The sequence below is a fragment of the Penicillium arizonense genome (assembly GCF_001773325.1).
Source record: "Penicillium arizonense strain CBS 141311 chromosome Unknown PENARI_contig016, whole genome shotgun sequence".
Taxonomy (NCBI): Eukaryota; Fungi; Ascomycota; class Eurotiomycetes; order Eurotiales; family Aspergillaceae; genus Penicillium; species Penicillium arizonense.
The window spans coordinates 248,975-275,100 of NW_019173293.1; the positions used below are offsets into that span (position 1 = coordinate 248,975).

At 49.2% G+C, this 26,126-nt stretch overlaps 10 protein-coding genes across 10 annotated transcripts; 5 read left to right on the top strand and 5 right to left on the bottom strand.

The window, feature by feature from the left end:
• Positions 1 to 109: 109 nt before the first annotated feature.
• On the top strand, positions 110 to 922 carry PENARI_c016G06620 (GLTP domain-containing protein; the record flags this gene model as incomplete). The annotated part of the gene is made up of 4 exons (XM_022634085.1): positions 110 to 245; positions 302 to 360; positions 412 to 530; positions 625 to 922. The coding sequence occupies 4 exons, from the start codon at positions 110 to 112 to the stop codon at positions 920 to 922; spliced, it is 612 nt and encodes a 203-aa protein (XP_022485946.1).
• A 1,769-nt stretch (positions 923 to 2,691) lies between these two features.
• On the top strand, positions 2,692 to 4,056 carry PENARI_c016G02441 (uncharacterized protein; the record flags this gene model as incomplete). The annotated part of the gene is made up of 5 exons (XM_022633982.1): positions 2,692 to 2,844; positions 2,895 to 3,002; positions 3,063 to 3,472; positions 3,530 to 3,594; positions 3,674 to 4,056. 5 exons carry the CDS (start codon positions 2,692 to 2,694, stop codon positions 4,054 to 4,056), a joined length of 1,119 nt encoding a protein of 372 aa, XP_022486026.1.
• Positions 4,057 to 5,020: 964 nt separating this feature from the next.
• Positions 5,021 to 7,310, bottom strand: PENARI_c016G12077 (uncharacterized protein; the record flags this gene model as incomplete). Its single annotated transcript, XM_022634205.1, has 6 exons — positions 5,021 to 5,660; positions 5,716 to 5,926; positions 5,984 to 6,358; positions 6,408 to 6,895; positions 6,957 to 6,979; positions 7,044 to 7,310. The coding sequence occupies 6 exons, from the start codon at positions 7,308 to 7,310 to the stop codon at positions 5,021 to 5,023; spliced, it is 2,004 nt and encodes a 667-aa protein (XP_022486143.1).
• A 737-nt stretch (positions 7,311 to 8,047) lies between these two features.
• On the bottom strand, positions 8,048 to 8,389 carry PENARI_c016G00540 (uncharacterized protein; the record flags this gene model as incomplete). The annotated part of the gene is made up of 1 exon (XM_022633946.1): positions 8,048 to 8,389. One exon carries the CDS (start codon positions 8,387 to 8,389, stop codon positions 8,048 to 8,050), a length of 342 nt encoding a protein of 113 aa, XP_022485988.1.
• Positions 8,390 to 9,149: 760 nt separating this feature from the next.
• On the bottom strand, positions 9,150 to 11,427 carry sly1 (syntaxin-binding protein; the record flags this gene model as incomplete). Its single annotated transcript, XM_022634010.1, has 4 exons — positions 9,150 to 10,618; positions 10,668 to 11,050; positions 11,107 to 11,329; positions 11,388 to 11,427. The coding sequence occupies 4 exons, from the start codon at positions 11,425 to 11,427 to the stop codon at positions 9,150 to 9,152; spliced, it is 2,115 nt and encodes a 704-aa protein (XP_022486029.1).
• Positions 11,428 to 12,323: 896 nt separating this feature from the next.
• On the top strand, positions 12,324 to 16,170 carry PENARI_c016G11604 (uncharacterized protein; the record flags this gene model as incomplete). The annotated part of the gene is made up of 10 exons (XM_022634195.1): positions 12,324 to 12,863; positions 12,912 to 13,075; positions 13,130 to 13,215; positions 13,267 to 13,729; positions 14,096 to 14,198; positions 14,253 to 14,728; positions 14,778 to 15,172; positions 15,221 to 15,456; positions 15,506 to 16,027; positions 16,084 to 16,170. The coding sequence occupies 10 exons, from the start codon at positions 12,324 to 12,326 to the stop codon at positions 16,168 to 16,170; spliced, it is 3,072 nt and encodes a 1,023-aa protein (XP_022486145.1).
• A 514-nt stretch (positions 16,171 to 16,684) lies between these two features.
• Positions 16,685 to 17,995, top strand: PENARI_c016G01099 (uncharacterized protein; the record flags this gene model as incomplete). Its single annotated transcript, XM_022633957.1, has 1 exon — positions 16,685 to 17,995. One exon carries the CDS (start codon positions 16,685 to 16,687, stop codon positions 17,993 to 17,995), a length of 1,311 nt encoding a protein of 436 aa, XP_022486167.1.
• Positions 17,996 to 18,128: 133 nt separating this feature from the next.
• PENARI_c016G10869 (uncharacterized protein) lies at positions 18,129 to 20,942 on the bottom strand (the record flags this gene model as incomplete). The annotated part of the gene is made up of 1 exon (XM_022634173.1): positions 18,129 to 20,942. One exon carries the CDS (start codon positions 20,940 to 20,942, stop codon positions 18,129 to 18,131), a length of 2,814 nt encoding a protein of 937 aa, XP_022485993.1.
• A 1,235-nt stretch (positions 20,943 to 22,177) lies between these two features.
• PENARI_c016G06328 (DUF218 domain protein) lies at positions 22,178 to 24,642 on the top strand (the record flags this gene model as incomplete). Its single annotated transcript, XM_022634077.1, has 3 exons — positions 22,178 to 23,424; positions 23,965 to 24,016; positions 24,067 to 24,642. 3 exons carry the CDS (start codon positions 22,178 to 22,180, stop codon positions 24,640 to 24,642), a joined length of 1,875 nt encoding a protein of 624 aa, XP_022486165.1.
• Positions 24,643 to 24,925: 283 nt separating this feature from the next.
• On the bottom strand, positions 24,926 to 25,988 carry PENARI_c016G05190 (spindle checkpoint protein MAD2; the record flags this gene model as incomplete). Its single annotated transcript, XM_022634051.1, has 8 exons — positions 24,926 to 25,217; positions 25,282 to 25,355; positions 25,416 to 25,561; positions 25,614 to 25,642; positions 25,701 to 25,739; positions 25,793 to 25,818; positions 25,865 to 25,890; positions 25,940 to 25,988. The coding sequence occupies 8 exons, from the start codon at positions 25,986 to 25,988 to the stop codon at positions 24,926 to 24,928; spliced, it is 681 nt and encodes a 226-aa protein (XP_022485938.1).
• Between the last annotated feature and the right edge of the window lie 138 nt (positions 25,989 to 26,126).

Sequence of the window (26,126 nt, forward strand, 5' to 3'; positions counted from 1 at the left end):
CCCGTTTCCCCCCACCTGGCATTGGCTTGCGCGTCACCAGCGGTGAAGACGTCTCCTTATTGTTCTTTCCCTTGATTATCTTTGCTTTTGTTTCAATTCCTTCGTAAAAATGGCCGCTATTCCCGCTGATCAGACATGGTTTGACACCATCAAGAAGTCCTTCGCCGACGTTCCTATCGGTGCGGAGGATGGCATCTCGACAACCGAGTTCCTCGAAGCTGCCGAGTCCCTTGTGACTCTCTTTGGTGCGTACTGTGCCACTGCATGAAGCTCCTCAGACTAATGCAGGAACTCTCTCCAGATGTCCTCGGTTCTGCTGCTTTCACACCCGTCAAGAATGACCTGCTTGGCAACATCGAGGTTGGTCCAATCCATTCCAGCTAGTGTCAACACCTTCTAACCCTTGTTTAGAAAGTCCGTAAGCGCCAATTGGCCGCTCCTACCGAGTCCGAGACATTGCAGGCCCTTGTCGTGAACGAATTGAAGACCGGCAAGCACACTGCCACCGAGGGTCTCGTCTGGCTGGTCCGGTAAGTTTACACGGAGTATTGCGACGCAAGATGCAGGAAGCGCATGTTGCGTATCGCATATCCGAATTGATAGTTGACTAACTGGCCTTAACAGCGGTCTCGACTTCACTGCCCAAGCCCTCCGTCACAACATCGACAACTCCGCCTCAGAGCTCTCTGACTCCTTCCGCGGCGCCTACGGCCAGACCCTCAAGCCCCACCACTCTTGGGTCATCAAACCCATCTTCAGCGCGGCTATGTCTGCGACCCCATACCGGAAGGCCTTCTATGAGAAGCTCGGCCACGACCAGCCGAAGGTTAATGCCGAGTTGGCCAAGGAGATCGCTGCTCTGGAGAAGGTGGTTGCTATCCTGAAGGCTTTCCAGGAAACTCCGGCCGCTAAGTGGAAGTAAGCATGCCCTGGAGGCATTTCCCTCGAATCATGGTACTTGGAGCAACTTGATATGTAAATATTCGATCTGGTTTCGAACACGCGAGTTTCAATTCTGATGTAGCGAATTCACAAATCATTTTGGCTATTATATAAATAGACCAATCAACTTGCATTTGCATGACAGCATCAATGTCGAGATTGATATAAAAGTAATTTAACTATAGCACATGATGTGGATGAGCCCTCGAATCAGGTGATCTATAACGGTAGACACTCATATACCTTCACTCCACTCCTTCTTCCAAAGCACGTACAGTACATGCGACTTGGCAGATCTCAATAGATTCTGCATCCGTGAAATTTACTGTATGGGAAACAGCATTACAAACCATACATGGGGTCAATACATGGGGTGAATACAGGGGTGTGATCAGACCCTTGCATAGAGCCACATGGTCTCGTATCGTGATCCATGGTTGCAATGTGCGCACAGTGTTCTAGAAGAACCCGTTGTGCTAAGAATATCCCAGGAATAGCCGAGATTATATTGCAGCTAATCTCAATCTTAGAAGTGTTCGAGTCCCCAGATCCGCAATGTGGGTATACAATATGTGTAGGTTTATATTCTGAGAGAATAAAACATGCTGTGTTACAATTGATATGCCTACTATATGTATAACCTCTCGTAGGAAACGTAACTATATCTATGTAGACATTGGAACCCCTGTCAAGGATTTGCCGAGTCTGCAGTACGTATTCGCCGCTAAACGTAGGTGGGGCCACAAAATAGTCAAGTAATCTCCGAATTGTTCACAGTATTGCAGATCCCACCTTCATGGCGCTCCCGCTGGTCGGCTACGGCCGGACTTCTCATCCTTGAGAAGCCTTGAGATGTACGAAGATCTCGATATCCTTGATATCAATATCCGATTTACTGTTCGTCTTCCTAAGATTTACCTAGGTAGCATGTGCATCACTATATTGTCGCCAAACATTGCCTATGGGCACTCGGCAAACACCGGTGGCTTGTCTAAGATCTACGCAGGGGCGAGGGCGAAGAAAAATCCCCTAAGCAAACTTAGCAAACTTCAAAGCGATTGACCGCAACGGTCTCCTATTCCAGGCTAGTTCCGGCACCAAAGCCTTGACGGCCTTGATTCTGTCCAAGACACCACTCCACCGATCGATCTTGATTCGCAGATTTCAAGTGGAGTCCAGAAATCGAATGTCTACCAAATGATCCAGTAGCAGGCTCGAACAGGGGAACTGAGCGCATGTTACATGTATAGAACTACATACGTTTGCCTCCATTGACACATGCATACACGTATGTGGCAATGGCTGTCACTATTTGTCACTAACTGTCACACTATTGAAACATTTCTTTTTTCCAACCTTCCTCTCCACAAACTCATATTCCAATGTAACTGTACTTCTAGATCCGGCACAATCTCCACTCGGGTCGCGGCTGGAAAGCCCACAGACAGAGCCATTGTTGCAGATGCACGGCTGCTAACCGATTTAAGACTAACTAGCCTCATCCTTGCAGGCATGTCGCCCATTTCCTCGGGTTTGCTCCATACAGAGTTCCTTTTTTGCCGAAAACACGGAGAACATCGCCGCTATAGCCCCCTCTCTTGGCAGATCTCGCCACGACCTGAAATGCTTGGCCTGGGTGGATTTTCTTTTCTCTGTTGATCGCTTTTCTCTTCTTTGTTCCTTCTTGGCGAGTGCTGCGCGCAGGGATACAGGTCATGAATTGGTGATACATTCCCTTGGGTTGTCATTATGTTACCCTTACATGGTCGCAGTGAGTCGATCTTTATCGTGACCACTACTTTTCTGGGAATCTCCTTTATTGCGGTTTGCCTACGATGTTTCGTGCGGCTCAGGATCGTCAAGGCCTTTGGCTGGGATGACACTTTTATGGTGTTCGCCATGGTATGTACCGCAGGAAACTCTGATGGAACCAACTGCTGATGAATGGACAGTTGCTCAATATCCTATTTGCCCTCAGTGGTATTACTGGAGCATTGTATGGGATTGGTCAAAGATCAATAGTCCTTGTGGAGAGAGGTACAATGGAAACAGCAATGTTTGTACGTGAACCGCAATGCGCAATTGGAGGGACTCGAATGAGATACTAACAATACCTGCAGTGGTGGTGGCTCGGCCAGACCAGCTATGTATGGACATGCGCACTTGCAAAGATCTCCATTGCATTAGCCCTACTCCGCCTTACAGTCGCTAAGATGCATAAGATCATCCTATGGGCTGTCATTTCCGTCACATGCGCCATCGGCCTGGTGTTCTGGTTCATGTTGACGTTGCAATGCCAACCGGTGTCATTCTTCTGGCAACGAGTTCGCCTCGAGACGAACCCTCACGCCAATGTTTCCGGCACTTGCATGAACCTTGACAGCATTATCGCTATCGCCTATGTCTACAGTGTTACTGCGACACTCTGTGATCTAACCTTGGGTCTTTTGCCAATCTTCTTGGTCTGGAACTTGCAGATGAACTGGCGGACCAAGGCTGCCTTGGCTGGTATTCTTGGAATGGGTTGCGTGTATGTATCCGATGTGCCGGAACAACTGAAGGATTTATACTGACCTGTTCAATCTAGTGCAAGTGCAGCAGTCATCATTCGCATTCCTTTCCTGCACGATTACAAGGACACAGACTTCCTATGTAAGCATCCATCCATCCAATCCTACAATCAATATCAAGCCCCTATCGGAGGAAACATACTAATCTCATTCATCCACAGACGCAACAGCCCAAATCTCAATCTGGTCGAACGTCGAAGCAAGTCTCGGGATTGCAGCCGGCAGCCTCGTAACCCTCCGCCCATTATTCCGCTGGTTCCGTGACCCCAGCTCCGCCGGCGGTAGCAGGAGCAAAAGCAAGCGCACAGGCGGCAGCGTCCCCCTCTCCAGCGTCAACGCCATTCGCTCCGACCCGTCCGGGCCACAATACTGGCGCCCTGACGTCGAAGACGAATCCAACGCTGTGATTACGACGGTCCACACCTCGAATCAGGGTAGCAGGTCCAGTAGCACTGAGAACCTGAATCCGAAACATAGCGGTACTTTTTTTCAGGGTGTGAATGTGCAGAAGACGTTTTATGTTTCTGCGGATGAAGCTTCATGATCGGGTTTCGTGTTCGGGTGGCTTTCTTTGTACTATACATGTACCTTGTCAAGTAACTGAGCTTACATGGATAAAAACTACTTTAATAATGTTTCCTTGGGTTGTCTTTATATTTTTTTTGGTTGGTATTTATGCTTAAATGTCTCTAAACCCGGTACCCATAGCCCTGGAGGTTACAAGTATATTAATAACCCCCACGACCAATAACTAGACTTGGTCAGATGCATAGATCGTGCATACGTTTACCGAATTGGCTGCAGGATGCAGGCCGAAACGCCACTATGCAAGCTAGCCACACGCATAATCTGCACGTTCGATACTCAAAGACTGGAGATTTTAGATCCCGGATCTTTAACTTTTGGCTTATAATGCAAAATATCGCGCCCGCCTTCAACAGCCCGGCCGGGCTAGCTCAATCGGTAGAGCGTAAGACTCTTAATCTTAAGGCTGCGGGTTCGACCCCCGCGTTCGGCTATTCCTAAACACCGTCCACGAGTGAGCGTTTCTTTTTTTGCAACTTCTTCAGTAAAGCCAGCATGTTTATTTTTGTAATTACTATAGTAGTTGTTAATTGGCGGAGATCTTAGCGAATGCCATAGCAGGCCCTTTGTTTTACATATTAGGCAAACAATGTTGTTTGCATTAAGTGTTTGTGATATATATTTTTGTGATACCACTCACCGAACTTTGAAATAAGTCACAGCAAAGTAACTAAGCGAAAAAGCGAACATTACGAATAGTCACAAAGTATATAGAAAAAGAACATTAACTGCCTAAAAAGACCAACGCCCGATGCTATGCACATATCATCGTAAGGAAAAAGCGCTCGAACGCCAGCCAGAACATCAACAAAGAATAAAAGAGCGAACAAGTATCGAGGTTGGGACTACGAAGACGCGCAATAAAATGTGCAAGAAGCGCGGGCATGGAAACAGAATATCCCGTCCTAATAATCAAACTCAAATCAAGTACTTGGCTGCAAGTTCGCTGTGTAAACCCCTTCAAAGTCAAGACCCGCGAGCATACCATTAACACGATCAATCTCACGACTTAGATCCTCAACATTAACAGCCAGACTGCTCACCTCATCGAACTTGCGCCGCCGATTAGCGTCGGCAATCATCTCCGATACAAAGAACTTTTGTTCTTCTAGTACGATGAGTCGATCTCGAAGGGATTTCTCTTCTGCCTCTAGGGCTGAAACGGCACTGCTAGTCTCGCTGACTAGACTGCTGTTGCTACCACTAGCGGCAACGCTGTTGTATTTGATAGAGGCGAGAGCAGACTCTGATGGTCGGATATTGGATGTAGAGCTATTGACCGGGGTGCTCGGGGAGCTGGTCCGGCTGGGTATCCTGTCCGACGCTGGGGTTGCGTGTTTGAGAATCTTGGGGAGGGTTTTCAAGGGTAGCATGTGGAGGTGGAGGAAGTTGCTGGCTTGTTGGTATATAGCTTTCTGTAGCCGTTGTTGTGTAGGTGAGTTGGTTGGCATATCACGTATGCGTCGAGCTGCGACATCATACTGTGCAAAGGAGTCGATGAGCCGCTTGCGCACTTTGGATGCATCTGCTATCTGGGCAGATGATGGGGGTCGTCTTGGGTCTCTGTTATAAATTTGCGGTTAGTAACCGGTTGAAATAACAAGTGTGATATACATACTGTAAAGATGTCAACAGTTTCTGGAATCGAGGTAGGTGAAGACGGATGCCCCTTTCGAACTGGATTAAGTTTTCGTAGGCCCTAATCTCCGATGGCTTTCGCATGGTATCTGCTTTGAAGTCGCGGCGATCGAACAATGTTGCTTTACAATCCTTGCATAGTCTCACGTCAATGTTGATGAGTTTGTCGGTATTGGTTTTCTCAGAGGAAGCTGTGGAGTCTGTCAGAAATTAGGCTCTAGCCACAGGGGTATTGTCTCGGAACTTACAAGGAGCAATGCTCAACCCGACCTCACTAGAACACTCCGTGTTCTGATCACCACAGACTACTCGCCCACAAGTCCTGCAATGATGCCTGCGAAAGGTGTAGCCAGAGAAGTCCTGCTGGCAAAATGGACACCGTGAAACACTAGCATCGTCTTGCCAACTGACAATTGTTTGTTCCAACTCTTTCCGCTGATCACTCTGCCAAGCAAGAGACCACAATTTGGTCGCACTGGGGTGTATCTGATCCGGCGGCAGACTGGCCAAGAGCTGAGTGAGGCGGGTCAATCGCTTCTCGAGCCGGGAGATTTCCAAGAAGTCTCTATCCACAGTTTGCTTTCTTATGGATTTGAAGGCGTCCGTTTGGTCCCTCGTCACTCCTAATTTCTGTTAACTCGGTCCGTCACCTCAGAACAGGACCGTTCTTACCATTATGATCATTATATCCCTCTCTTGACTTGTAGCAAGTTTCACAAACCCGAGCCCATATTCCTCGCACGGGCTCATGATGCGCCGCTCGAGAGAGCTTCATTTGGTACATTGTGTGTTCCTCGCAAAAGAGCTTCCCGCAACTCCGGCAGTTCACGCAGCCATTGGTGGCATTCAATCGTTTTCCACATGATGGTTCCAGACACTCATCGTAGATGCAACTTGCCTGCCAGTGGTCCTTTGTGATAAGATCCTCGGGATCTAGTGGTCTCGGGGGTTCGGAGGAGCCTGCATGGGTTGCAAGTGGTCGACTGACGAGAGGCGCGTTCTGGTTTTCGTTTGATTCGAATACATCCAGGCCCTTCAACTTCTGGTTGAGGACCGCCAGGGGTTGGAACTTCCTCGCCTTCTCCATTTGCACCTTGAACCAATCCTTGACTTCATCTTGCCGGTCGTCTTCTAAGTTCTGATGGATATCGTCGAGGTGTCTGCGTCAAAGCGTTAATCATACATGCGAGCGGTTCCGAGAGGGGGTTGGTGGGTCGATACCGATTCAGCTGAAGCAAAGTCATCTATACACCGTCAGCGCTATTTCACTTCGCACCTTAACAGCGAACATGGTGGAAACAAGCATACCATCTCCTCATTGCAGATCGGACAGGAGAGCTGAGCCCCCGGAGCAGCCGGCGCAGCAGAGATCGAGGTATCGCCATTCTCTATTGAAATGCGAGAGGTGAGATCCTGAGTTTCCGAGGAGAATTGCGATGCAGATGTCTGTGAACTGAGGGAAACGCTGCTGGCGGTTGGCGAGAGTACCCTTGGCTTCGGCTGCGGGGACGGAACTGATGCAAGAGCGCTCGGGTTGCCCAGAACACGACCTCCGCCCAGCGTCCTCCGCGACATGATCACGGGGGCATGAGAAGCTGAAGAAGAAGCTGTTTCAGCACTTCATTTGGCTGGACAGTAATAAGCCTGGGGGAAGATAGTTGGGAGGAAGTGCCAGATATGATGCGGTGGAGTCAGCCTTGCATGTTGTGGCCTGAGGCGACAACCGCCAAGGCTATAGTTTGATGCGAAGGTTAAAGATCGCAATTATGGCTTTGTTTGATTGAGCTGGATTTGCTTGAATGACATGATTGGATTTCGTTCGATACTAGTGAGACAAGTACAGGGAATGGGCTAAATGAGCTTGGTAGCCCTAAAGCTGACGTTGAGGGTTACTACCTCGGCATGTACCTTTTATACTTCATTTTGTCTCTCGATCTGTAAAACCCTGCATACAATGCTTCGTATACAATGTTCCTAATGATAAAATTCTTCAAGGTCATATAGTCCAGCCAAGAACGCCTATACTGAGGCGGAATACATCCTCTCCTAGCAAGATTAAGTCACGAATACATCATTGTTGTTCTTTAACTACACTTTTACATCGAGCTAAAACAGACAACAAAAGAAGTCAGATTTTTTTTTTAAACATTTTGAAGATTTAATCTTTTTTTTTGTGGCCGACACAACCAAGTTTTGCCTTTTCATCTGTTTTTGCTTTTGTTTCCAGTGCTTTAGACAGGATTCGTAAACTCATATCCATCTATATACAAGCCCGGGTCAAATCCCAACGCGAATCCTCCAATTAAGCGCCATTATTTCTCATAGTCACGGTGGTAACTAGTTCCAGTGTTCGGATTATCGTATTCTCTGTGGACACGAGTAGATCCATCGTCGTACCGGTCAACGTCGCGGTGTCGATAGGTCCCGCTCGGATCAACCCGCTCTCGGTGATGTCTCCGGCCAGCCGGGGTGCTGTAATCCAGGTGTTGGTCGTATGAGCCGGTACTGGGATCATATGTTGTGGCACCGTAGCCGGCGTCAGTGGTGTGATCTGTGCCGAAACCCACTGCTCCGTAGCCGGTTGCACTGTAGCTGTCGTAGCCCGAGGGCTCGTAGTTCCCTAGTGTATCATAGGCTCCGGTTCGGTCGGTCATGTTGAACGATTTGTCCAACTGAAGAAGAAAAAGGTATTATGTGAATATAGTTTGTATTGTGCTTGACGTGTGATATGCGATGTGTCAAATGCAGCCATCTCAACCCTCATTGATATATGTTCCATGTGGCGTTGGATATCACAAGTATGATATTGTCCTGACATCACTCTGGCGACTTCAGAAGTCGCCAGCTGAGGCAAAGTGGATTGTTGGGGACCTCAATCTGAAGTGAGCTAATTCCTGGAAAATAATTTGATTGATGGAGTTCCTTGGGAAGTCTGGTTATAGGCCGTTGCCCCAGAAGGTGAATGATCTTCATACTTCCATCGCCATGCTGAGGTGGATGTATAGAACATCGGATTAGCCAATGCTTATCTGTAACCACACCTAAGGACATTCTATGGATTCCGTGGGGTTCCAAAACCATGCCTTGAGGTTAGCTAGCCTGGTCTACTTCACTCGTGTACCAATTAGGTCAAGGCTTGAGACCATGACCAAGATATCTGCGGAGAGCATCAAAGGCCGGAACAGCATGCTTGAAGTTGAGATGCCCATTGGAAGGTTGTAAGTCAGGGAATTCCATAGCAGAACAAAGTGTCCGTGATGTATTGATATGAGTCTCCAATCAACTTGTATTAAGCAAATTGAGGTTGATATGATGGTGAGAATGGGAACATTGCACGTCGGAATTTTGAATTATACTATGGTTTACAGCCTCAAGCCATGTTCAAGCCATGTTTTCATCTACTCTCAATTACATTCAGCTATCCCGACCCAGAGGCGCCAAAGAATCAGAGAGGAACTCAGTGGCGTTCATCAGGTCTGTACTGCCGTAGACAACTCTCCGGCGGTGTCCAGGTGCGCCTCCCGCACGCTGAGCGGGTGCACCCTCACCACCTTGCTGGCCACTCGTTCGGTGAACCCAGTCTTGCAAGTTGCCATACTCATCCATGCTTCCACCACCGACTGTGAAGACAATGGCTTCACTGAAGGCTTGGCGACGCTGTCCGAAGCTGGCACCGGTGCCAGGACCTGCGCTCATACCACCGGGCATCTGCGTGCTACGAGATGCAGACGCAGGGGGCATGGCGCCACGGGCGTTTGCGCTTCTTGGGTCAAAGTAGAGGTAGTTTTCGGTCTTTGCGATGGCAGAGCTTGAGGCTGCGGCCGGATCCATGATAGACTCGGTGATCTTTGTCACAGTCAGATCCTTATTCGCTGGTAGGAAATTCTTCACGCCCGAAATCAGGGAGTCAAAGTTGGCACCTAGAGATCCCGAGGTAATGCGATCTGTCAGACGGTTTGAAAGTGATGAGAACCCACGGAACAGGTCTGAAGATTGCTGTTCTGGAGCGGCTGTTGTCATCATCGTCATCCGAGTGATCTCGCGCACCTGTTTGACATAGGCAAGGGAGGAAATATCGGGAACGCCAGCCTTGGTCAGTGCCTCTTCGAACTGGGTCATCTCCGACCGACTGAGCTCAATCTCAGTGCTCAGGAACCAGATAACGAACAAGCGCAGCTTATCCAATGATTCACTTCCTTTAGAAGGATCATTGATCAGCTCCAAGATTTGCGACTTCGATTGCTTTGTGATGTTCTCCTCTAACTCAAAGAAGTTATCCAGCTGACGGTCTTTAATACCCTTGAGAAGTGCGGTGGCAATATTCATGTGCATGTCAAGAACGGCCTTGCGTTCCCTCAACTCAGGGAGAAGTGTGATAGCGGCCTTGAGGTGTTGTGCTGAGGCGCTGGTATCATTTTGGAGATCCTCAATGGAAGAAGCACCAGTCTTCTTCGTTATATCATTTGCGTCCTCCTTGTACCGTGTAAGTTCGGCGTCAATATCTTCAGCCACCTGTGGGAATGGGACTCCGGCGTTGCGCTGCCAGAAGAAATCGTTACTGTTTATGTCGTACGACTTCTTAGTTAATGTGCCCGAGCCCGATTCGTCTGCATCCAAAGTAATTCGATTCAAACGCATCTGAAGAACATCCTGCACCAGTGACTGGTATGTCCATGAGTGGGAGAGCATTGGGACAAGATCCACGTTTCGGTCCATGATGATCAACACCGGTCGAGTTGACGGCACACCTGGCAGGGCCTTCTGATTGCCGGAGAAGAGGTTGTCCTTGGAATTGAGAATGTGGTCTCGCAACTTCCGGTCCAACTTTGTTGCTATCAATTCTGCCGCACCGCCCTTGGGGCATCGGATGATGGGAATAGTGCCTGTCCAGTCAGTCAAATAGGCCAATAACTGGAACCAGAACGTGCTTACCCATTGTCACACTGACACTGAACAGTCCGCTAACCACATTGTCCACAATCGCATCCAGCTCCTCATCACTTGTTTTTCCGCTATTGATTTTGTAGTATGCATCGTTGCCGAGCCCTAAACTAAATAGATCGGGCTCTGCCACAATGAAGTTCAGATATTGATCGAAAACCTGCGCAATGTGTTCGGATGCACCAGAGGTGACTATTTGAGAGGCGAAGTCCTCAAGAAGTGGCCGTGGAACGGAGGATAAGAAGTTCACGTAGGCAGGGGAGTAGAGCCCATGGGAAAGGTCGTGGGTGATTGCTTGAATGTTGGCGGGAGTTGGCTCCACGAAATAGACAACTGGAACATCGGGAATAGGGTATCTTTGCGAGTGGAGGTTTCTAGGAGTAGCTCCTGGTTAGCCACGGGGTCAGGTTAGGGGATCAGGTGGCCTTACAGATGAATGGTTATACCCCATGCGCGGAGGTCATTGACTCGTAGGACACTGCTGATGATATCTCGGCCCATGTTATCAAACACCAAGACTTTCCAGATCGGGTCGCCATCCTCATTCAAGATCGGAGTGGAGTGTGAGATAAGACCGCCCGCGGACTGGTCGATGGCGTTGTCATCAGTAGGTTGCGGGTCATGGTTCAAATTCAAGAGCTTTTGAATTGACGCTTAAGGCGGTTGTCAGTAAAGGATAAGCTAAGAAGAGCCCACCGTGCAGTCACTTACCGACCTGTCGGTCCCGGAGGGACATTGGTTGCGAGGCCATGGGAAGGAATAGCTGGCAGCGCTGTGTGAGATTGGGGAGAGGCTGAACCAAAGCTTCAAAGCATGTACCGCTGCACGAGGATAGATTTGAGATATGCGCGCAACCCTCCGAAATGATGACTTGTGTTGACACCATGCCCCCCCGGAGCTAGATCACATGCCTGGATTCTGCCACATAACGTGACCTCCAGTGGTCGGACAATCCATTACGGTACTGTAAGTTACTGCTAACCGCCCTGACGACAGCTTTTCTCCCTTTCGCTTCACACCTGTTCTAACCATCAACATCTCCCCCATTCCCTTCTTTTTCTTCGTAAAGCGAATGGCTATCTAGAGTGGCCCTTCGTATGAGAGCCTTTCTCTTCTCTGATACTCAGTCTTTCCAGAGACAAAACATAGCAGAAAGGAGGAGAGCTTCTGCAGGGAGAGCACAAAGTGCCTGGAAAGGATACCAAGTCAAGGACACAAGGCAGAAGAGGCTCTTGAAGATCCTGAGATCCTGTGGACCGTCTTACTAGACTTGTATTCGCAACTGCGGAGTCAATAAGCTGCAAGGCCAAGGACGACAAAGACGTGACTCGCAGTACTGGGGAATAAAATTGATGCCTGAGGCACCATAAATTGAAAGCATTCTGTTTTCTTTCTAAGGTACGACAGTACTCAATTCTGAAGATTCTAGGCGTATCAAGTGAATTGCCGCGTCTAATTCTTCAATTCTTCAGACAGCTTCCCCCCTCAATAACTTCCCTCGGGAGAAAGCTTCCTCCGGCATCCGCCCCACTTCTTTTCTTCCCATTTACAAAGGCGGTGAAAATAGGCGGTGAACACGAAAGCTGGGGTCTGCACGTGATTACGTGATTCTTCATAGTTAGCTTAAGCTTTGGAGTACTTACTATCATGGAGCAATCCGCCCATCTGCAGGGGTTGCCTCAGGGCAATGACCAAGACACACTACCTGCTGATTACTGGGATACCCTCGATGCCATCTATCCGACCCCTGATCAGCAACTCCAACAACACACTCAAGCCCAACATGATTCTGCATCACAAACCGCCCTAGGAATAGGCTGGGACCATCCCGTATTTCAAGATCAGAGAGAGCTTGCTCCTCGACCCGAACAAAATCACGGCATCTACTCCTCAATGCATCAGTCTTGGCAGGCGGAGACTCCTCTTCAGCAGTCGCAACGAAGCTACGGAGCCCACCCGCAGTTTGAACAACCGCAAGCTACCCAGTACCCAGGGCAGATGCATTTCGACTCTCGTCCTCTGAATGCTTCCGAGTCATCGGCCTTCCCGTCATACTCCTTCCAGCCGGGCTACTTTCCCCCACACCAACAGATCCCCATCCAAGACACCTTTCCGGAGGCACCTTCCCGGCAGCGATTGCAGCCACAACAATACACATTACCCCAAGACTTCACCCCAGAGATGATGGTACGTCACGTCGTTGCCTTGTGTGACCGTAAATCTAACGTGCAGCAGTCCAATACGATTGACCTCACCAATGAATACTCTGAATCAGATCCCAATGTCACCATCAACCCACAATTTCTGAACCCTGCCCAAGCATCTGGTCAGCAGCCTACATTGGCAAATGGTCTTGTTTATGGTCTCCCCTCGCACTTCCAGAGACAACCAAACGAGCAGTAAGTTCACGCATCCATCGTAGTTTATGAGGAAGATGACTGATCGTTTCACAGGGACCGGCAGTTTGATTATTATCAGCACGGTCTTGCAATCCAACCACAGGTTGGATCGGCTCCTCATCCAAACATGTCGTCCGGAGGTATGTGCAGACCGTTGAGACACCCTCCAATCATTTGCTAACTCGTTTTAGGCCTGCCAGTGCCAGACGTCGTCATTACGAAGAAGGGGCCTGCCAAAAAATTGCAACCAAAGACGAAAAGTCCAAAGAAAGCTCAATCAAAGTCAGAAAGTGAAAGTTCCGATGAATCGGACCTTGAAATTGAAGCTCCAGATGAGCCCTCCCCCTTACCCCCCATTCGGCCGACAGAACCCGAGGCTGCAGCTCAGTATGATACACTGCAAGCAGTGTGGTCACCACGCAACAAGTGGCCCGGCCCCGAGAAGGTGAAAAATGCGCTGGTAGCCTACAAGGATGTTGTCAAGACGCTTCGAGATGCATGGAAAGAACAAGTCCAGGCGATGAAGCTGGCTGAGAACCAAGGTGACAATAACAAAGCCGCCAAAGTGAAAGAACAGGTAGTCTCTCAGCGTCGGACAATGGATAAAATTGCGACGACAACGTTAGAAATGGGTCATCCCGTGATTGTTGACAAGTACGTGACCCTTTTCCGCCCCCTGCACTTCTCTTGTACCCCCCTGGTTGTGCCTATATAGGCTTGAAGCCGCCTTTGAGCATCGCTCCGTATAATTTCTCTTCTGGGGATTAAACCCAATCGCATCGTCATGGCTAGAACCAAGGGCAGTTGCTCTGTTTCGCTGGGCAAGGCATGATCTTATATGTGCTGTATGGACATTAGGCAAATATGCAGACCCAGAGTGAAAGTTCTTCCAGATATGCCATAGGAAACTATCTGTGAGATCCGAGGAACCTATCTAGAAAAGAGCTTGTGCTTTTCCTGTGCTTGGCAAACTTGAACCATTGGTATAATTGGACCAGACTAATTGTGAATCCTATGTAGGCTGGGCGAGCATCCTATGGTTGTGGCAGCTCTATACTCCTTCTTGGTCGACCGTTTCCAGGCTGCAGACTTTGCCGGTACCTTGACAATCAATTTGCTTACGGTAAGTCTGCTTCTTTCAAGTTCATATGGGTTAGTCATTTGCTAACATTTACAGCTTTTTGCACGCTTCTCCACCATGACAGAAGACATGCTGCAGAAAACCAATCTCTCCAAATTACTGCCCAAATTTTTGAAGAAAGGCGGACAACAGGTCAAGGACCTCACCCAGAAGATTCTGGACAATGCCACTGCCTCCACCAAGCGTAAACAAGAAAACGACAAACTTCCCAAGGAAGATGCTGTCAAAAGTATTGAAAAGCCTGATCCAGTTGGGATGAAACGACCACGCGAGGCAGACGGAGGTCCGCAGGTTGGGACAAAAAGAATGGCGACCGCAAACAAAGACGCGTCGAAAGCCCCCGTAGGCAATGGACTCAAGGGAGCTCAAGCAAAGGCTGTTCCTGCGCGCCCGAAGGCCAACATCGTGGCGCCTAAGCCAATCAGTCTGTTTGGTACACTGAGCTCGGCATCCAAGAGACCTGGAACCACCAATGCAGAGAGGGCTGCCGCTGCTGCCGCTGCCAAAACAGCGTATGTATCAACGTATCTTCAAGTCATAATCTTACTGACCTTTGCACAGTCCTGCCCCCAAAGAGAAGACGCCGCCACCAAAACCTGCATTCTCCTTCGGTGATCTGATGGCAGATCTCAACAAACCCAAAGAAACACCAGCTCCCAAGCCAGTCGAAGATCAACCACCCGAGACCGAAGAGGAACGCAGCAAGAGACTGCGCAAGGAAGAACGCCGCAAACTACGTGTGACCTGGAAACCCGATGATTCTCTTACCGAGGTCCGACTCTTCACCCACGACCCCGACGAAGAATTGGGCCCTGGTGATGGATCTGCACGTGGATTGGGAGATATCAAGGGCGAAGGCAGTGTGCTCAAGCTCCACAAAGATATGGATGAACTTGAAGAAGATGATCTTGGTGGCATGCGCGAGACCGTCTTCCAAGAATTCACTGGCCTGTCAGGTAGGTCATCTCTCCACCCGTTCCACAATTATTGTCTAATCATCACAGCCATCGATTTCGACTTTGAGGAACCCAAAAATGAGAGTTTCATTAAGCGCGGTGGTCCACAGATTCCAACCAGCCCAGAGAAGGAGGCCCAGGAGCACCGGGAATCCACGACACTCATGGTCTTCTACACATCTCCTGCAGAAATGCCTGCATCAGCCAAGGAGCCACCTACTCCTGATCCTGACGACATTGTTCACGATGAAGTGTCATTTGGAGAGCCTCCTGATCACATCAAGGTTTGCATTTCCTTGGTATTTGCAGCACTTCAATATTGACAAACTGCAGGCCCGAGAGGAACGCTACTACTCATATATCAACCCCAAGCCTGCGGCCGCACAACAGCCACAGCAACCTAACCCCACTGGTCCTGGCTATGATATTTCCAACTTACTCAACATCATTCAGAATGTGTCTGGACAGGCGCAAGCAACTCCTCCCCCAGCAACCCAGCCTGGCGCGATACTCGGTGTGGAGCAGACAATCAATATGTTCCGTCAACAGCAACAGCTCCAGCCTCAAGTGCCGGTAGTCCCACAGGTCCCCGCCGCTGGTCCCCAAACGATTGACTTCAATACGATCATGAATGTCATGAAACAAATGCAACCTGCATTTCCTCAGGCTCAATCGCAGCCAGCCATGGCACCCAACCTGGGCGCCATGTTCTCGCAATTCGGCGGTCAATTCCAACCACAGGGCCATGACTATGATGACCCAGAGCGCAAGCGAGGTCGCGAGACCCCACAGCATGACGGCGACTTTGATCCCCAATGGAGCCGCTCGAAGCGGACCAGGGTTACCGACAAACCAGTAAGAACACTGTCAGCTGGACTTTGATGAACATCTTGCTAACAATTCCGAAATAGTACAAGGTTGGACTCGTTGCCTGCAAATTCTGGGCCGAGGGAAAGTGTCGCAAAGGCGACAACTGTACTTTCCGCCACGATGCCTAGTGAGCCTGTCATACAATTTCTTTTCGACTGATACCCTCGTTCTTCGATTTCTGCAGCGGCAATCTCTATCTTTTCTGCCATTCTTCTATGCATTATTACCTGATTTTCCTTTGTCGTACTGGGTCATGGATATGCATTTTCACAACTAGAACTTTCTGGTTAGCGTTTACCACATGGGTGCGTTTCATGGTTTCATGGTCGGGAGGGCATATTTCAAGCACGTTGCATGTGTCCTGGGAGCGAAATCGCATTTCTCTGTTATTTTACTTGCCTCGATGCATTTCCTGCCCGTTGGGGCTTTTATGGTTCATGTGTCAAAGGGGCAAACATGTACAATTAGCATATTATTAAACTTGTTTCGAAGCTAAGAATCACAATCTTAAGCACAATGATTTCTACATTACTCTCATATCTAGAACCTGTGATAGGCCCAAATCACCCAATCTCTGTGGCGCAGCATATACGGGCTGAATCTCTAGGCGTTCCGAGCACGAGGAACTGTAAACACCCCAACATGGACGTATCCCAATCCCTCAAAGAAGCCTGCGCACGCCCAGACTCACTTTTCGCACGCTCAGAAGAAGACCTCATAAACCTGGTCTACAATGAGTTCCCACAAGACATCGACCGTCTCAAGCGCGCGTACTCAATCCGAGACGGACCCTGGACCCCACCAAGCACCCCATCACCATCCTACATCCTATACAAGGAAAACTACGACGAAGTCAACCGAACACTAGTAGGATTCCTAGCCCTTCGCTGGATCCACACAGACCAATATGAGACCTTCATCGGCACCCAGTCCCCAGCGCCACAATTAACGAGGGAATCGTTCGATTGGATCCGGCAATTCTACGCGCAGGTCATCACAGACGCAAACACACTATATACCCTGATCTATTCCATCATCATCAATGACCTAGGCAAAGATCCCCAACTGGCCATTGATTACCATACACATACAGGGGAAGATATCTCCGCCCTCAACCACGATGCCATCCTCCTGCAAGCCTGCAAACACGGTCTAATCCATTCACTGGATACCCTCCCAGCCCAAGATAGAGAAGATATATTCAAAGCAATACAACTAGGCGCCACCTTCAACTTTGGCCAACTGGCCCAAGCAGAAAACGCCCCCGCCTGCCTGACAGCCTTGCTAGAAATGAAGGGGTCCAAACGCAGTTTCCAAATCCGCTTTATGGAGCAGATACTCGATATAGCCGGTGCAGCGGGGCACATGGATTGGACATGCGCGAAGAAACTCATCCAGCCTATTTTCGAGGGATATCGCCATGTTTATGAAGTATACGAGGGTGTCACTACTGGGACGTTGACTCTCCGCAGCGGGTATGACTGGATATTGATTCGGAGAGCGGCTGTCCTCTGCTTAGAGGAAGGTGTTCGGGAATTCGATTTTGAGGGGGATCCCAGGGATCGGGCATTGATGCGGTTGTTTTGTCTGGGTAATGTTACTACGCGCGACAAGGCGCTTTTGTACGAGGCTGCGTGGGATGCTTTGGATGAGGGGACCCGGGGGAGGTTGGAGAGGGCTCTTAATGTTGATGGGGTTAAGGGCGAGCCTGCTGTTCAGCCGACGTATATGCCTGCTTTACTTGGGCGTGTGTATGGTAAGGATGCATTGGTGTGTGCGTTTCGGTTTCTTTGTCGCGTTATGAGTGCGACGGATATAGGGGATCCTGAGGTGGTGGTTATTGAACGAAGTGTGTATAAGGTGTTGAAGGAGGTTGTTGAGAGTGAGGCGTTTCAGAATGATCCGACTATTCTGGAGGGTGTTGATGTGCCTGAGGGTGTCGTTGCACTGTAACCCTATACCAAGGAGTAGATGCATGAACCTACAACTTTTACCAAAGATGTTGTAGAAATCTAGAAAGACATCAAGCGGTATAATATAGTTCCATTAAATATTAAGATGAACTTGACTTAGAGACCACTGATACCTACTGTCCTGCTACACGATCCAAGCGTTCCTGATCACCAGCCGAAAAATGAGAGACACGAGGCGAAGGCGGGCCTTTCAAAGTGCTCAAGGTACTTTCTTCAGAAACAGGCTTCCGCTGCCTAACCTTCTCCTCGTTGAGCCGGGCCTTTTCCTCATCCATTTGTTTCTGCCGAAGATACTGAAGATGACTGACACGAGTACGGGCAACATCACCCTGACTAGCCAAGCTGATCTTCAGCCAATCATTATAAGTAGCCTGTTCCTCCAGCGAGCTGCGCATACGCACAACACACTCGCGGTACAGACAGTTTCGCTCAAAGCGCCAGCTGCAAAGAAGGACACGGAGCATGCCACCTTCCCGGCCACAGATCAAGGCTACGACGGGTGGTCGTTCAGCGGCAATCACGGACACGGTCATACTACCCGTGTCAACGATCGTAAAGAGGCGATACGAGTCTGGGAAGCCGAGTCGTTTCATCTCTTTCTTCCAATGGTCCCCATCCAGTGGTTCCCTGCCAACTCGGATGTTGGATTTGTGCAGAGTTCTCGAGAAGACAGTCGACGAGGCTGCGTATGACAGGCGGTGGTTATAGTTTCCGTACATCGCCTTTTCCAGACGATGTAGCGACATGGTGCCTTCGAATCCGACGAGATGGCTTGATGTTCCCTTAGTGCCTTGATTGCAAAGCTGTCGTACCGCCCACGGAGCGAACCAGGAGATGATCCACGCTAGGGCAAAAAAGATACCAATTGACACCAAATAGTTGGGTATAATCTCAGTCCTCAAGTTTTCAAGCTGGGCTTTTGTGAAGCCGTCATTTGCTTGGGTATTAGATGCCTGCTCTCCTGTCTTGCCCCCAGTAGACAGTGCAACCGCAAGGGCCATAGCAGTCGAGAAGAGACCGAAGCCGGTCGCCAGAGCCCAGGCGCCAAAATAGACAATTGATTGCGATGCCGTTGCTCCGAAACCTTTGATTTCTTTGGCGTATCTCAGCCTTGGGAAATCCTTCCAGCGGATGGGAATACCCTTGCAACGGTCCATGATGATCGTGGGTTCGTATGAGTCGTCACCAATACCAACGACATCACAGGTAGGATGAATATCCCACAAATGAGTCAAGTATTGATCCCGATCGGCGATATTGCAAAGAAGCGTTTCACTACCGGCTGAAGCGTAGTCTTGCTGTGTCTGCAAAGGTCGCGGGTTCTTTTCCGGTTTCGGCCATAGACAAACGAGACGCTCGAGGAGTTGGTTGCTATCATTCACAAGAGATAGCCGTGCAATAGCCTGGAAGGTATTATCATCGTCGCAAGGTGTGATCCGATACGACAACAGACCCATAGCGGCATAGGCCATGTCTCTAGTTGTATACCCCTCGACATCCCTACCCTGGGATAGCTTCGTCATAACCTGGACTGCAAAGGTGAATAGTTGAAGCTCGCTAAGTTTGATAGTATTGTTATAGTGGCTTATGAGGTGACCTATCGCATCTTCGTGTTCCACCTGCTCGTCGTTTGTGGGTGGCTTCCAAAAACTTTCATACATGTCGTTCAATGAAACATCATGCGGCGCGAGCAGATCAATATCAGTAGACTCCGTGAAGCAATATCGGGTTTTGTTTGCAGCAAGAAGGACTTCCGGCAGTGTCCATATCCGGCTCCCCCACGTTTGTCTGGCAGATACACTGTCACTGGGTAGGACTATGTATACTCGATATGCACGGCGTACCGCATCACAAATCGAGTTGACATCTTGAGTCTTTGGCGACTCGCTGGCTCCGGCTGGTATGTCTGTGATGCCTGAGACGCAATCGACATCTACCCAGAATGCTTCAAGAGGAGGCGTTTGCGGATCTCTGTGTACATTCTCGTGTTCAAGCATGCGTTCGGCCACCGAGTAGAGGATCTCTCTCAATTTGACTTCATCCGTGCCGACGAAATTGGCGCGCGAAAAACTTAGAAAGATGTATAATGGCAGCATACCCGTCTTCTTGTCGCGCAGGTCCTTGGTGTTCTTGGATACCCATGCACCGGAGGCCTCATCTCTGACCACCAAGCTACGAGGAATCGTAAGTTTGGCAACTTTTGACTGGGGGTGATTATTTGCCGGGGACTGATCGAGCATATTGATCGCATGCTTGGGCCAATGCCAGTGAACATTTTGGTATTCCTCGTAAGGCTCAGCTGAGCCGTCGTCATTCCACGGAGAGGTAACAATTTCAACAGAGATCATGAGTTGAATAATCCATGCCAGTGACAAGGTGAGCACAGTCGACGTGATCCAATGCAGAATGCCTTTGAGAATTGTTAATATCCTGTTCTCCTTTCGGGCCTGCCTCTGCCCATCCCCGTCATCTTCTTCATCTGGAGTGCCCTCGTATCGGCGAAACCCAAATGGATTCAAGCAGAATTCGGACAGGGAGATTATAAAAGGCACCTTGCCATGGATGCGGCTTCGGCCCCAGTGACGCGGGTGATTATCCTTCCCTGCGTAGATCTCTGGAGTCGCCTGCACGATAAGTCGACGGGGAAATGATTTGTTGGTGCTGTAGTACGTGTCTAGATCGATGTACTTTTTATGGTCGTTCTCCCTGTTGGGATTGAGATAACTCTGCTTTCCGTAGCTGTGTTTGGGATCTTCAAGCTCCAGCCTGCGCTCTGGTAGGCTTTCCGGGCTGATAAGAGGACGCTTGAATCGTTTCCCAGAGGCCCAATGCTGGTGGCCATTGTATCGATGCCTGAGATTCTCTTCAGCTTCCTCGATCTCGACCACGCTCGGCTTCTTGCGCCAAAATGGAAAGAAAGGAGCCATCTCGGGGACCAAGACACGGGTCTCAATGGGAGGACCAGTTGCTAAGGAGGATAAAGGATATGGCGCGCTGAGTCGCTGATCCCACAAAAGTCACGGCTCAAAGCCGAGCAGATTTCCCTTTTTATCAATGGATACCCTCGTTTCTAATGGAGATACCCAGGGGGGTCGGTAGCCACTGCGCTATGGCTCAGAATGTACCAATGAGATACGCATAATTTTACAGCCCCCAGGGGAAGGAAGGGGGATCAGATCATCCGTCAGCGCCTCATTCGGGTCTAGCCCGACCCCATTGCATGGCTATACGAGGTAGTTAGTTTGCGCTCTACCTATTTGTGCGTTAGCGTCTGACGCATTGTGTGGACCATCTTCACAGGACGGGTAAAGAGCGTCAGCTGCGAACATATCAGCAAATGCTTGCAAAGCTTCGTCCAATTGAGATCGATCGGGGTGTTAGTGCGTTGACTACAACAGGGGTCATAAATGTGTACACAGTGCCATAAGTATTGGTCAGTTTCTACCACGAATGCATCGAGCGACTATACCGTTTCATGCATTATTGTCGCCGTACTTTGGCCTCTCTTTTTTCGCCTCTTTGTTGCTTATTTTCGACTGCTTCGGGTTACTCATCAAGATCACATAAAGGTGGGAGTGTGACAGGACGTATGACCCCTGCATAAGTTAAGCATTGCCCGGGTGAATTCAACCAACAACTCATTTCGCAAGTAGATGGTCCGCATCTGAGTTTGGACCCAACGCCACGGTTTCGTCTCTGCATGTCCACGTTGGTTTGAGGTCACGAAAAACCGAGAGAAATGCAGAGTATTGCCTGGTCCATGATAGACCGGGGATAAATTCAAGGAATAGTTCAAATTGCAGCTCAATGCGTCGAATGATAATGGATATGCAGTCATGAAAACGCAAAAATAAGAATATGCGGAATCCACGGGCAAAGTGAAGCCATCAGAAGCGGAAAGAAAGTAGACGAGCCGTCCCGTGGCCCTGTCAGTTCTGGCAATTTGAGCATTCAGCTGCAATAATGGCAGAGCGTGGTCTCTGATAGGGCAGGTTGTATGCAGTAAGACGCCACTAGTGCCGGGCTAAATGCTGATTCGGGAAGTGGGTAGACAAAGGATCAACCATCACAATAACCATGATCATGATTATCATAGTCTCAAATCTAGATCGGTGTAGATAATCGTGGCCACTGTAACTTGTGAAGTTGCTCACCATTCGATATGTACTCGTGGCACCAGCGCCTTAGCTCCTGGGCCCAGGGCACAGGGCTCAAGATCGATGCCCTCGGTCTCGTCACGCTCCTCGGTGCGGAGGAAATGGATCGCAGCATTGGGCGACTCGTCCCAAGCCTGTATCTTGACTATCTACCGTTACTGGGGGCCTTCGTGGTGGCCGGCAACCGGTTCGTCGTGAAGAAGCCCGGGTCCGCTCTCTGCAACATTTCGGTCGGCATCATGACAACAGAACTAGCAGGCTGGTTCTCGCGCTGGCTCCAGACGCAGTCATTTAACCAGGTCCGCAGTATTGTCACCTGGGAGGTCGGAGAGAGGCCGCGCAGATGGACATCATTCATCGTCGGCTTTCTGCTTATCGGGTTGCCGGTGCACGGTGTGCTTATTGCGCTGACTGTTCTGGCGAGGGATTGGTGGGGATTTGCCAATGTCATATCCATGATAGCCTCGGTGGCATTGAGATGTTTCCAGGTGGCACAGAACCAGGCCGGGATCGATGCGAATATCCGAAGAGCCCAAGAAGAAGCTGAGAAAGAAAGCAAAAGATACCCAGCCAAGCGGGCTGAATATGAGAAATCAATGGCAATATTCAAGGATCTTTACCAACAGGGAAAAGAGAAAGATGTTGAGCCACCCATCGAACCTCAAGACCCGTACGCAATCGCCAAGGTGATTGTCGTGACAGAGGACTCGAAGGTCGTCACTCTCGTTGTCCCGGGGTACCTGCCAAAGCTAGCATTTGCCATCAACCCTCAGCCGCCAAACCCGTATTGGTATGAGGCATGCCAATGGGCCGGCTGGGTCTTCTTCGCAGTGCATGTCGTCAGCATCGGCATGGCCGGCTTGTATACACAGATTGTCACAGTAGCGGTGATCATTGTCACCACAGTTCTCGTTGCCCACAGAGTTGGCTGCGAGGACTCACGCATATGGGAAGCCATTCGCAATCAATGGAGCCACAGTGATGAAACAGAACCGAGAAGCTGCTGGGTCAGTTCAACCCTAAAAGCCACCGTGTCTACCTATCCTGAGAGGTACATGGATTGGCCAGAGCTAGAGGAAACTAAGCCAACCACTGTGCAAGTGGTCTTGGAGAAAGATTTCATACAACAAAGACTCAGTGCAACACCTTTGGGCAGCTTGGAAAGTAGTTCAGCACCCAAGAAACCAGAACGTCGCCAGGATCTGCTTGCTTGGTTGGATTTGACGACGGAGCAGGATAAATCTCTCATTGCGTGGGGGCTAATCCCGCATAGTCGAGAATGGCAGAGAATATACAATAGGAAGAAAGAGGCTCACCGGAGGAGAGTAGGAGTATAAGTTGGATTAGGCTCCACTGTGAAAAGTCGGGGAAGCTGTGAACGTCTTACCGCCCCCGTCTCATCTGTCTGCTTTTATACCTTAATGTGACCAACGACTTTATTTATCTTGTCGGAAAAATATCATGACATCAAATCTAGAAAGCCTTACGGAGTGCAGCCACTTGATAATCGTCTGCTGCCATGCAATCTATACAGGAGGGCCTAAACTTGGAGGTTCTGAACAAGAATGGTACGGTGAGGATTGCACATCTTGAGATTGAAAACTGGCATCTCACACTTCACTTTGCGTATCTAGGTTGATTGAGCCCTTTCAGCGTAGGGAAACGCTCACGTTTATCAACCATATCAAAGCCGGATTAAGACTTATAGCAGATGACCACAATGGCATTCTCGTATTCTCAGGGTAATAGCTTCTCATCACACTTCATCTGAACCTAGTTAACCATATAACAGAGGACCTACCAAGAAGCCAAGGACTGAGCTCACCGAAGGGCAATCTTACCTCGTCAGTTCTCCACTTGTTGACTCGAAAACAAGAAGGCTAATGCATAGCAGAATCTAGCCAAAGACAACAACTATTTCCAAGACAGTTCTGAAATTCCGACAATTGACCCATTACGAGTCATCGCCGAGACCCACGCGACAGACTCATATCAGAATGTTCTGTTCTCTATAATACGCTTCCGGGAATATACAGGTGTCTATCCACGACGGGTCACCGTCGTGACACACGAGTTCAAGCGTGCACGATTCATGCAGTGTCACTTCCCCGCCTTGGGACTTGTACCCGTCAGCTATGAATCAGGACAGGGACCCGATACGCAGAACGTCGCAGTTATTGGAATCAATCCACCAGAGGAAGTGACTCCCTCCGAAACACTGATTCGAGGAGAGGCAATGAACGGGATTGGGCTCTGGCGACAAGATCTTTACGGTGTCAATACTGGTCTCGTCGGCAAGCGAATAAAACGGGGTTGGTCCCCTGGGATGGAGAATGTATTGTTCTCCAACTTGGGCTTGGAGGATGTGGTGTTGGATTTGATTCGATATGATGGTGGTAATCATTGCAATGAATGGTTCTCGGGTAGAGAGAGCTTGCCATGGTCTTATGCAGGAACTCCTCTGGTTTGAAACTTGCCGCTGTCAATATTATCGCTTTGAGCTGTCTCTTTTGTTACTTTAATACCACATTAGAGACTATTCGATAACATCTCATCCTCTGGTTGAGACACCACCCGGGGTATTGTAACTCTTGAAAGCCACTATATTAGAGAGAATAGAAGTCATAAAACTAGAAAGCCTTTATTGGAAACTCCAACACTTCTCAAGTAATAAGTTGAATACCTTGATCCTTTCCTGAAACGCCAACCCATGGAGCACCCTTCGTATTTGATCATCACATCTCACATAGAACTCAATCAGACAAGCGGTAGCTAACCAGAGTTCCCACTCGGTGGTTGTTTGTACTAAAGCTGCGCAATTGGACCTTCTCGGCATTCTTAATCTCCTTGGCGTCACTGTCACCCCATTCTACGGGGACATCTGAGTCGGCATCGGCGTAGACGAGGACATTGAAGGTGCAATCGCCATCCAGGACAGGAAGGAAAGTGACAGAGGCAGTAATCTGGCGGAAGATAGCTTGGATTTCCTCTTGGATTTGCTTCTCGTTCTTCTCAATAGGCTCGGAGGATTGGGGATCCGCATCTCTGGTAGAAGCGAAGTATTATTAGCGAAATGACCAATATCAATTGTCGATAGTATGCAACACACCCGAGTGTAGCGTTCTCCTTATCAGTAGATTTCTGGGCACTCTTGCTCTTGGAGTGCTTGCCAAAGATTTCAACCTAAACCACCAGAATGATCAGTGCCTGAGTCGGATAGCAAGTCAAACGCGGAGGACATACGTCGAATTGCCATCTTTCCACATGTTCGCCAGTCTCCTTGCTTGTAATAACCACCACAAGCTTAGAAATCTTGCCTCCCTGCATCCATTTATTCAATTGCGACATGATCTTCTTGATGTAGGCTTTGACCTGGTCGTCGGCGGACACTGCGAGTAGGTTAGGCCTGCGGTCTATCCATGACGGATTCAGTAAACGAACCGAGCATATTGAGGCCATATTTCTTAATCCTACTATCGATTAGCTTGCTGGACTATGTTATCAAAGAGAATAGAAGAGAAGACGTACGTCATGAAATCCTCTGGAGGATAGACACCTCGTTGGAAACTGCGGTCAATGCGATAAGCTATTGTCTCGAGATCTTTATAAATATCACTCACAGGATCGAATTGATCGAGTATTCAAACTGAAGCTGTTAGCTGAGATCTCTTGTCCGAGAAATCAATACTCACGAATTCGGACACAAGCTTCGCCGATCCTATGATCTTGTGAGACCGGTATTTAAAGCTGGACGACAGGAGACCAACCTTTGATGGACAGCTTGTGCACCTTTGACTTATCCTTTGCTTCAGGCATGATGGGCTGGTAGATGGAAGATTTGAGGTGAAAGGTGGGAGAGGTTTGTTTATGTCGATAGTCACTGCAGCAATAAATCGCAGTCACCGCCCGCGCCCGTTTTTTCTCCGCAACCCCCGAGACCTCGCCAGCACCGAA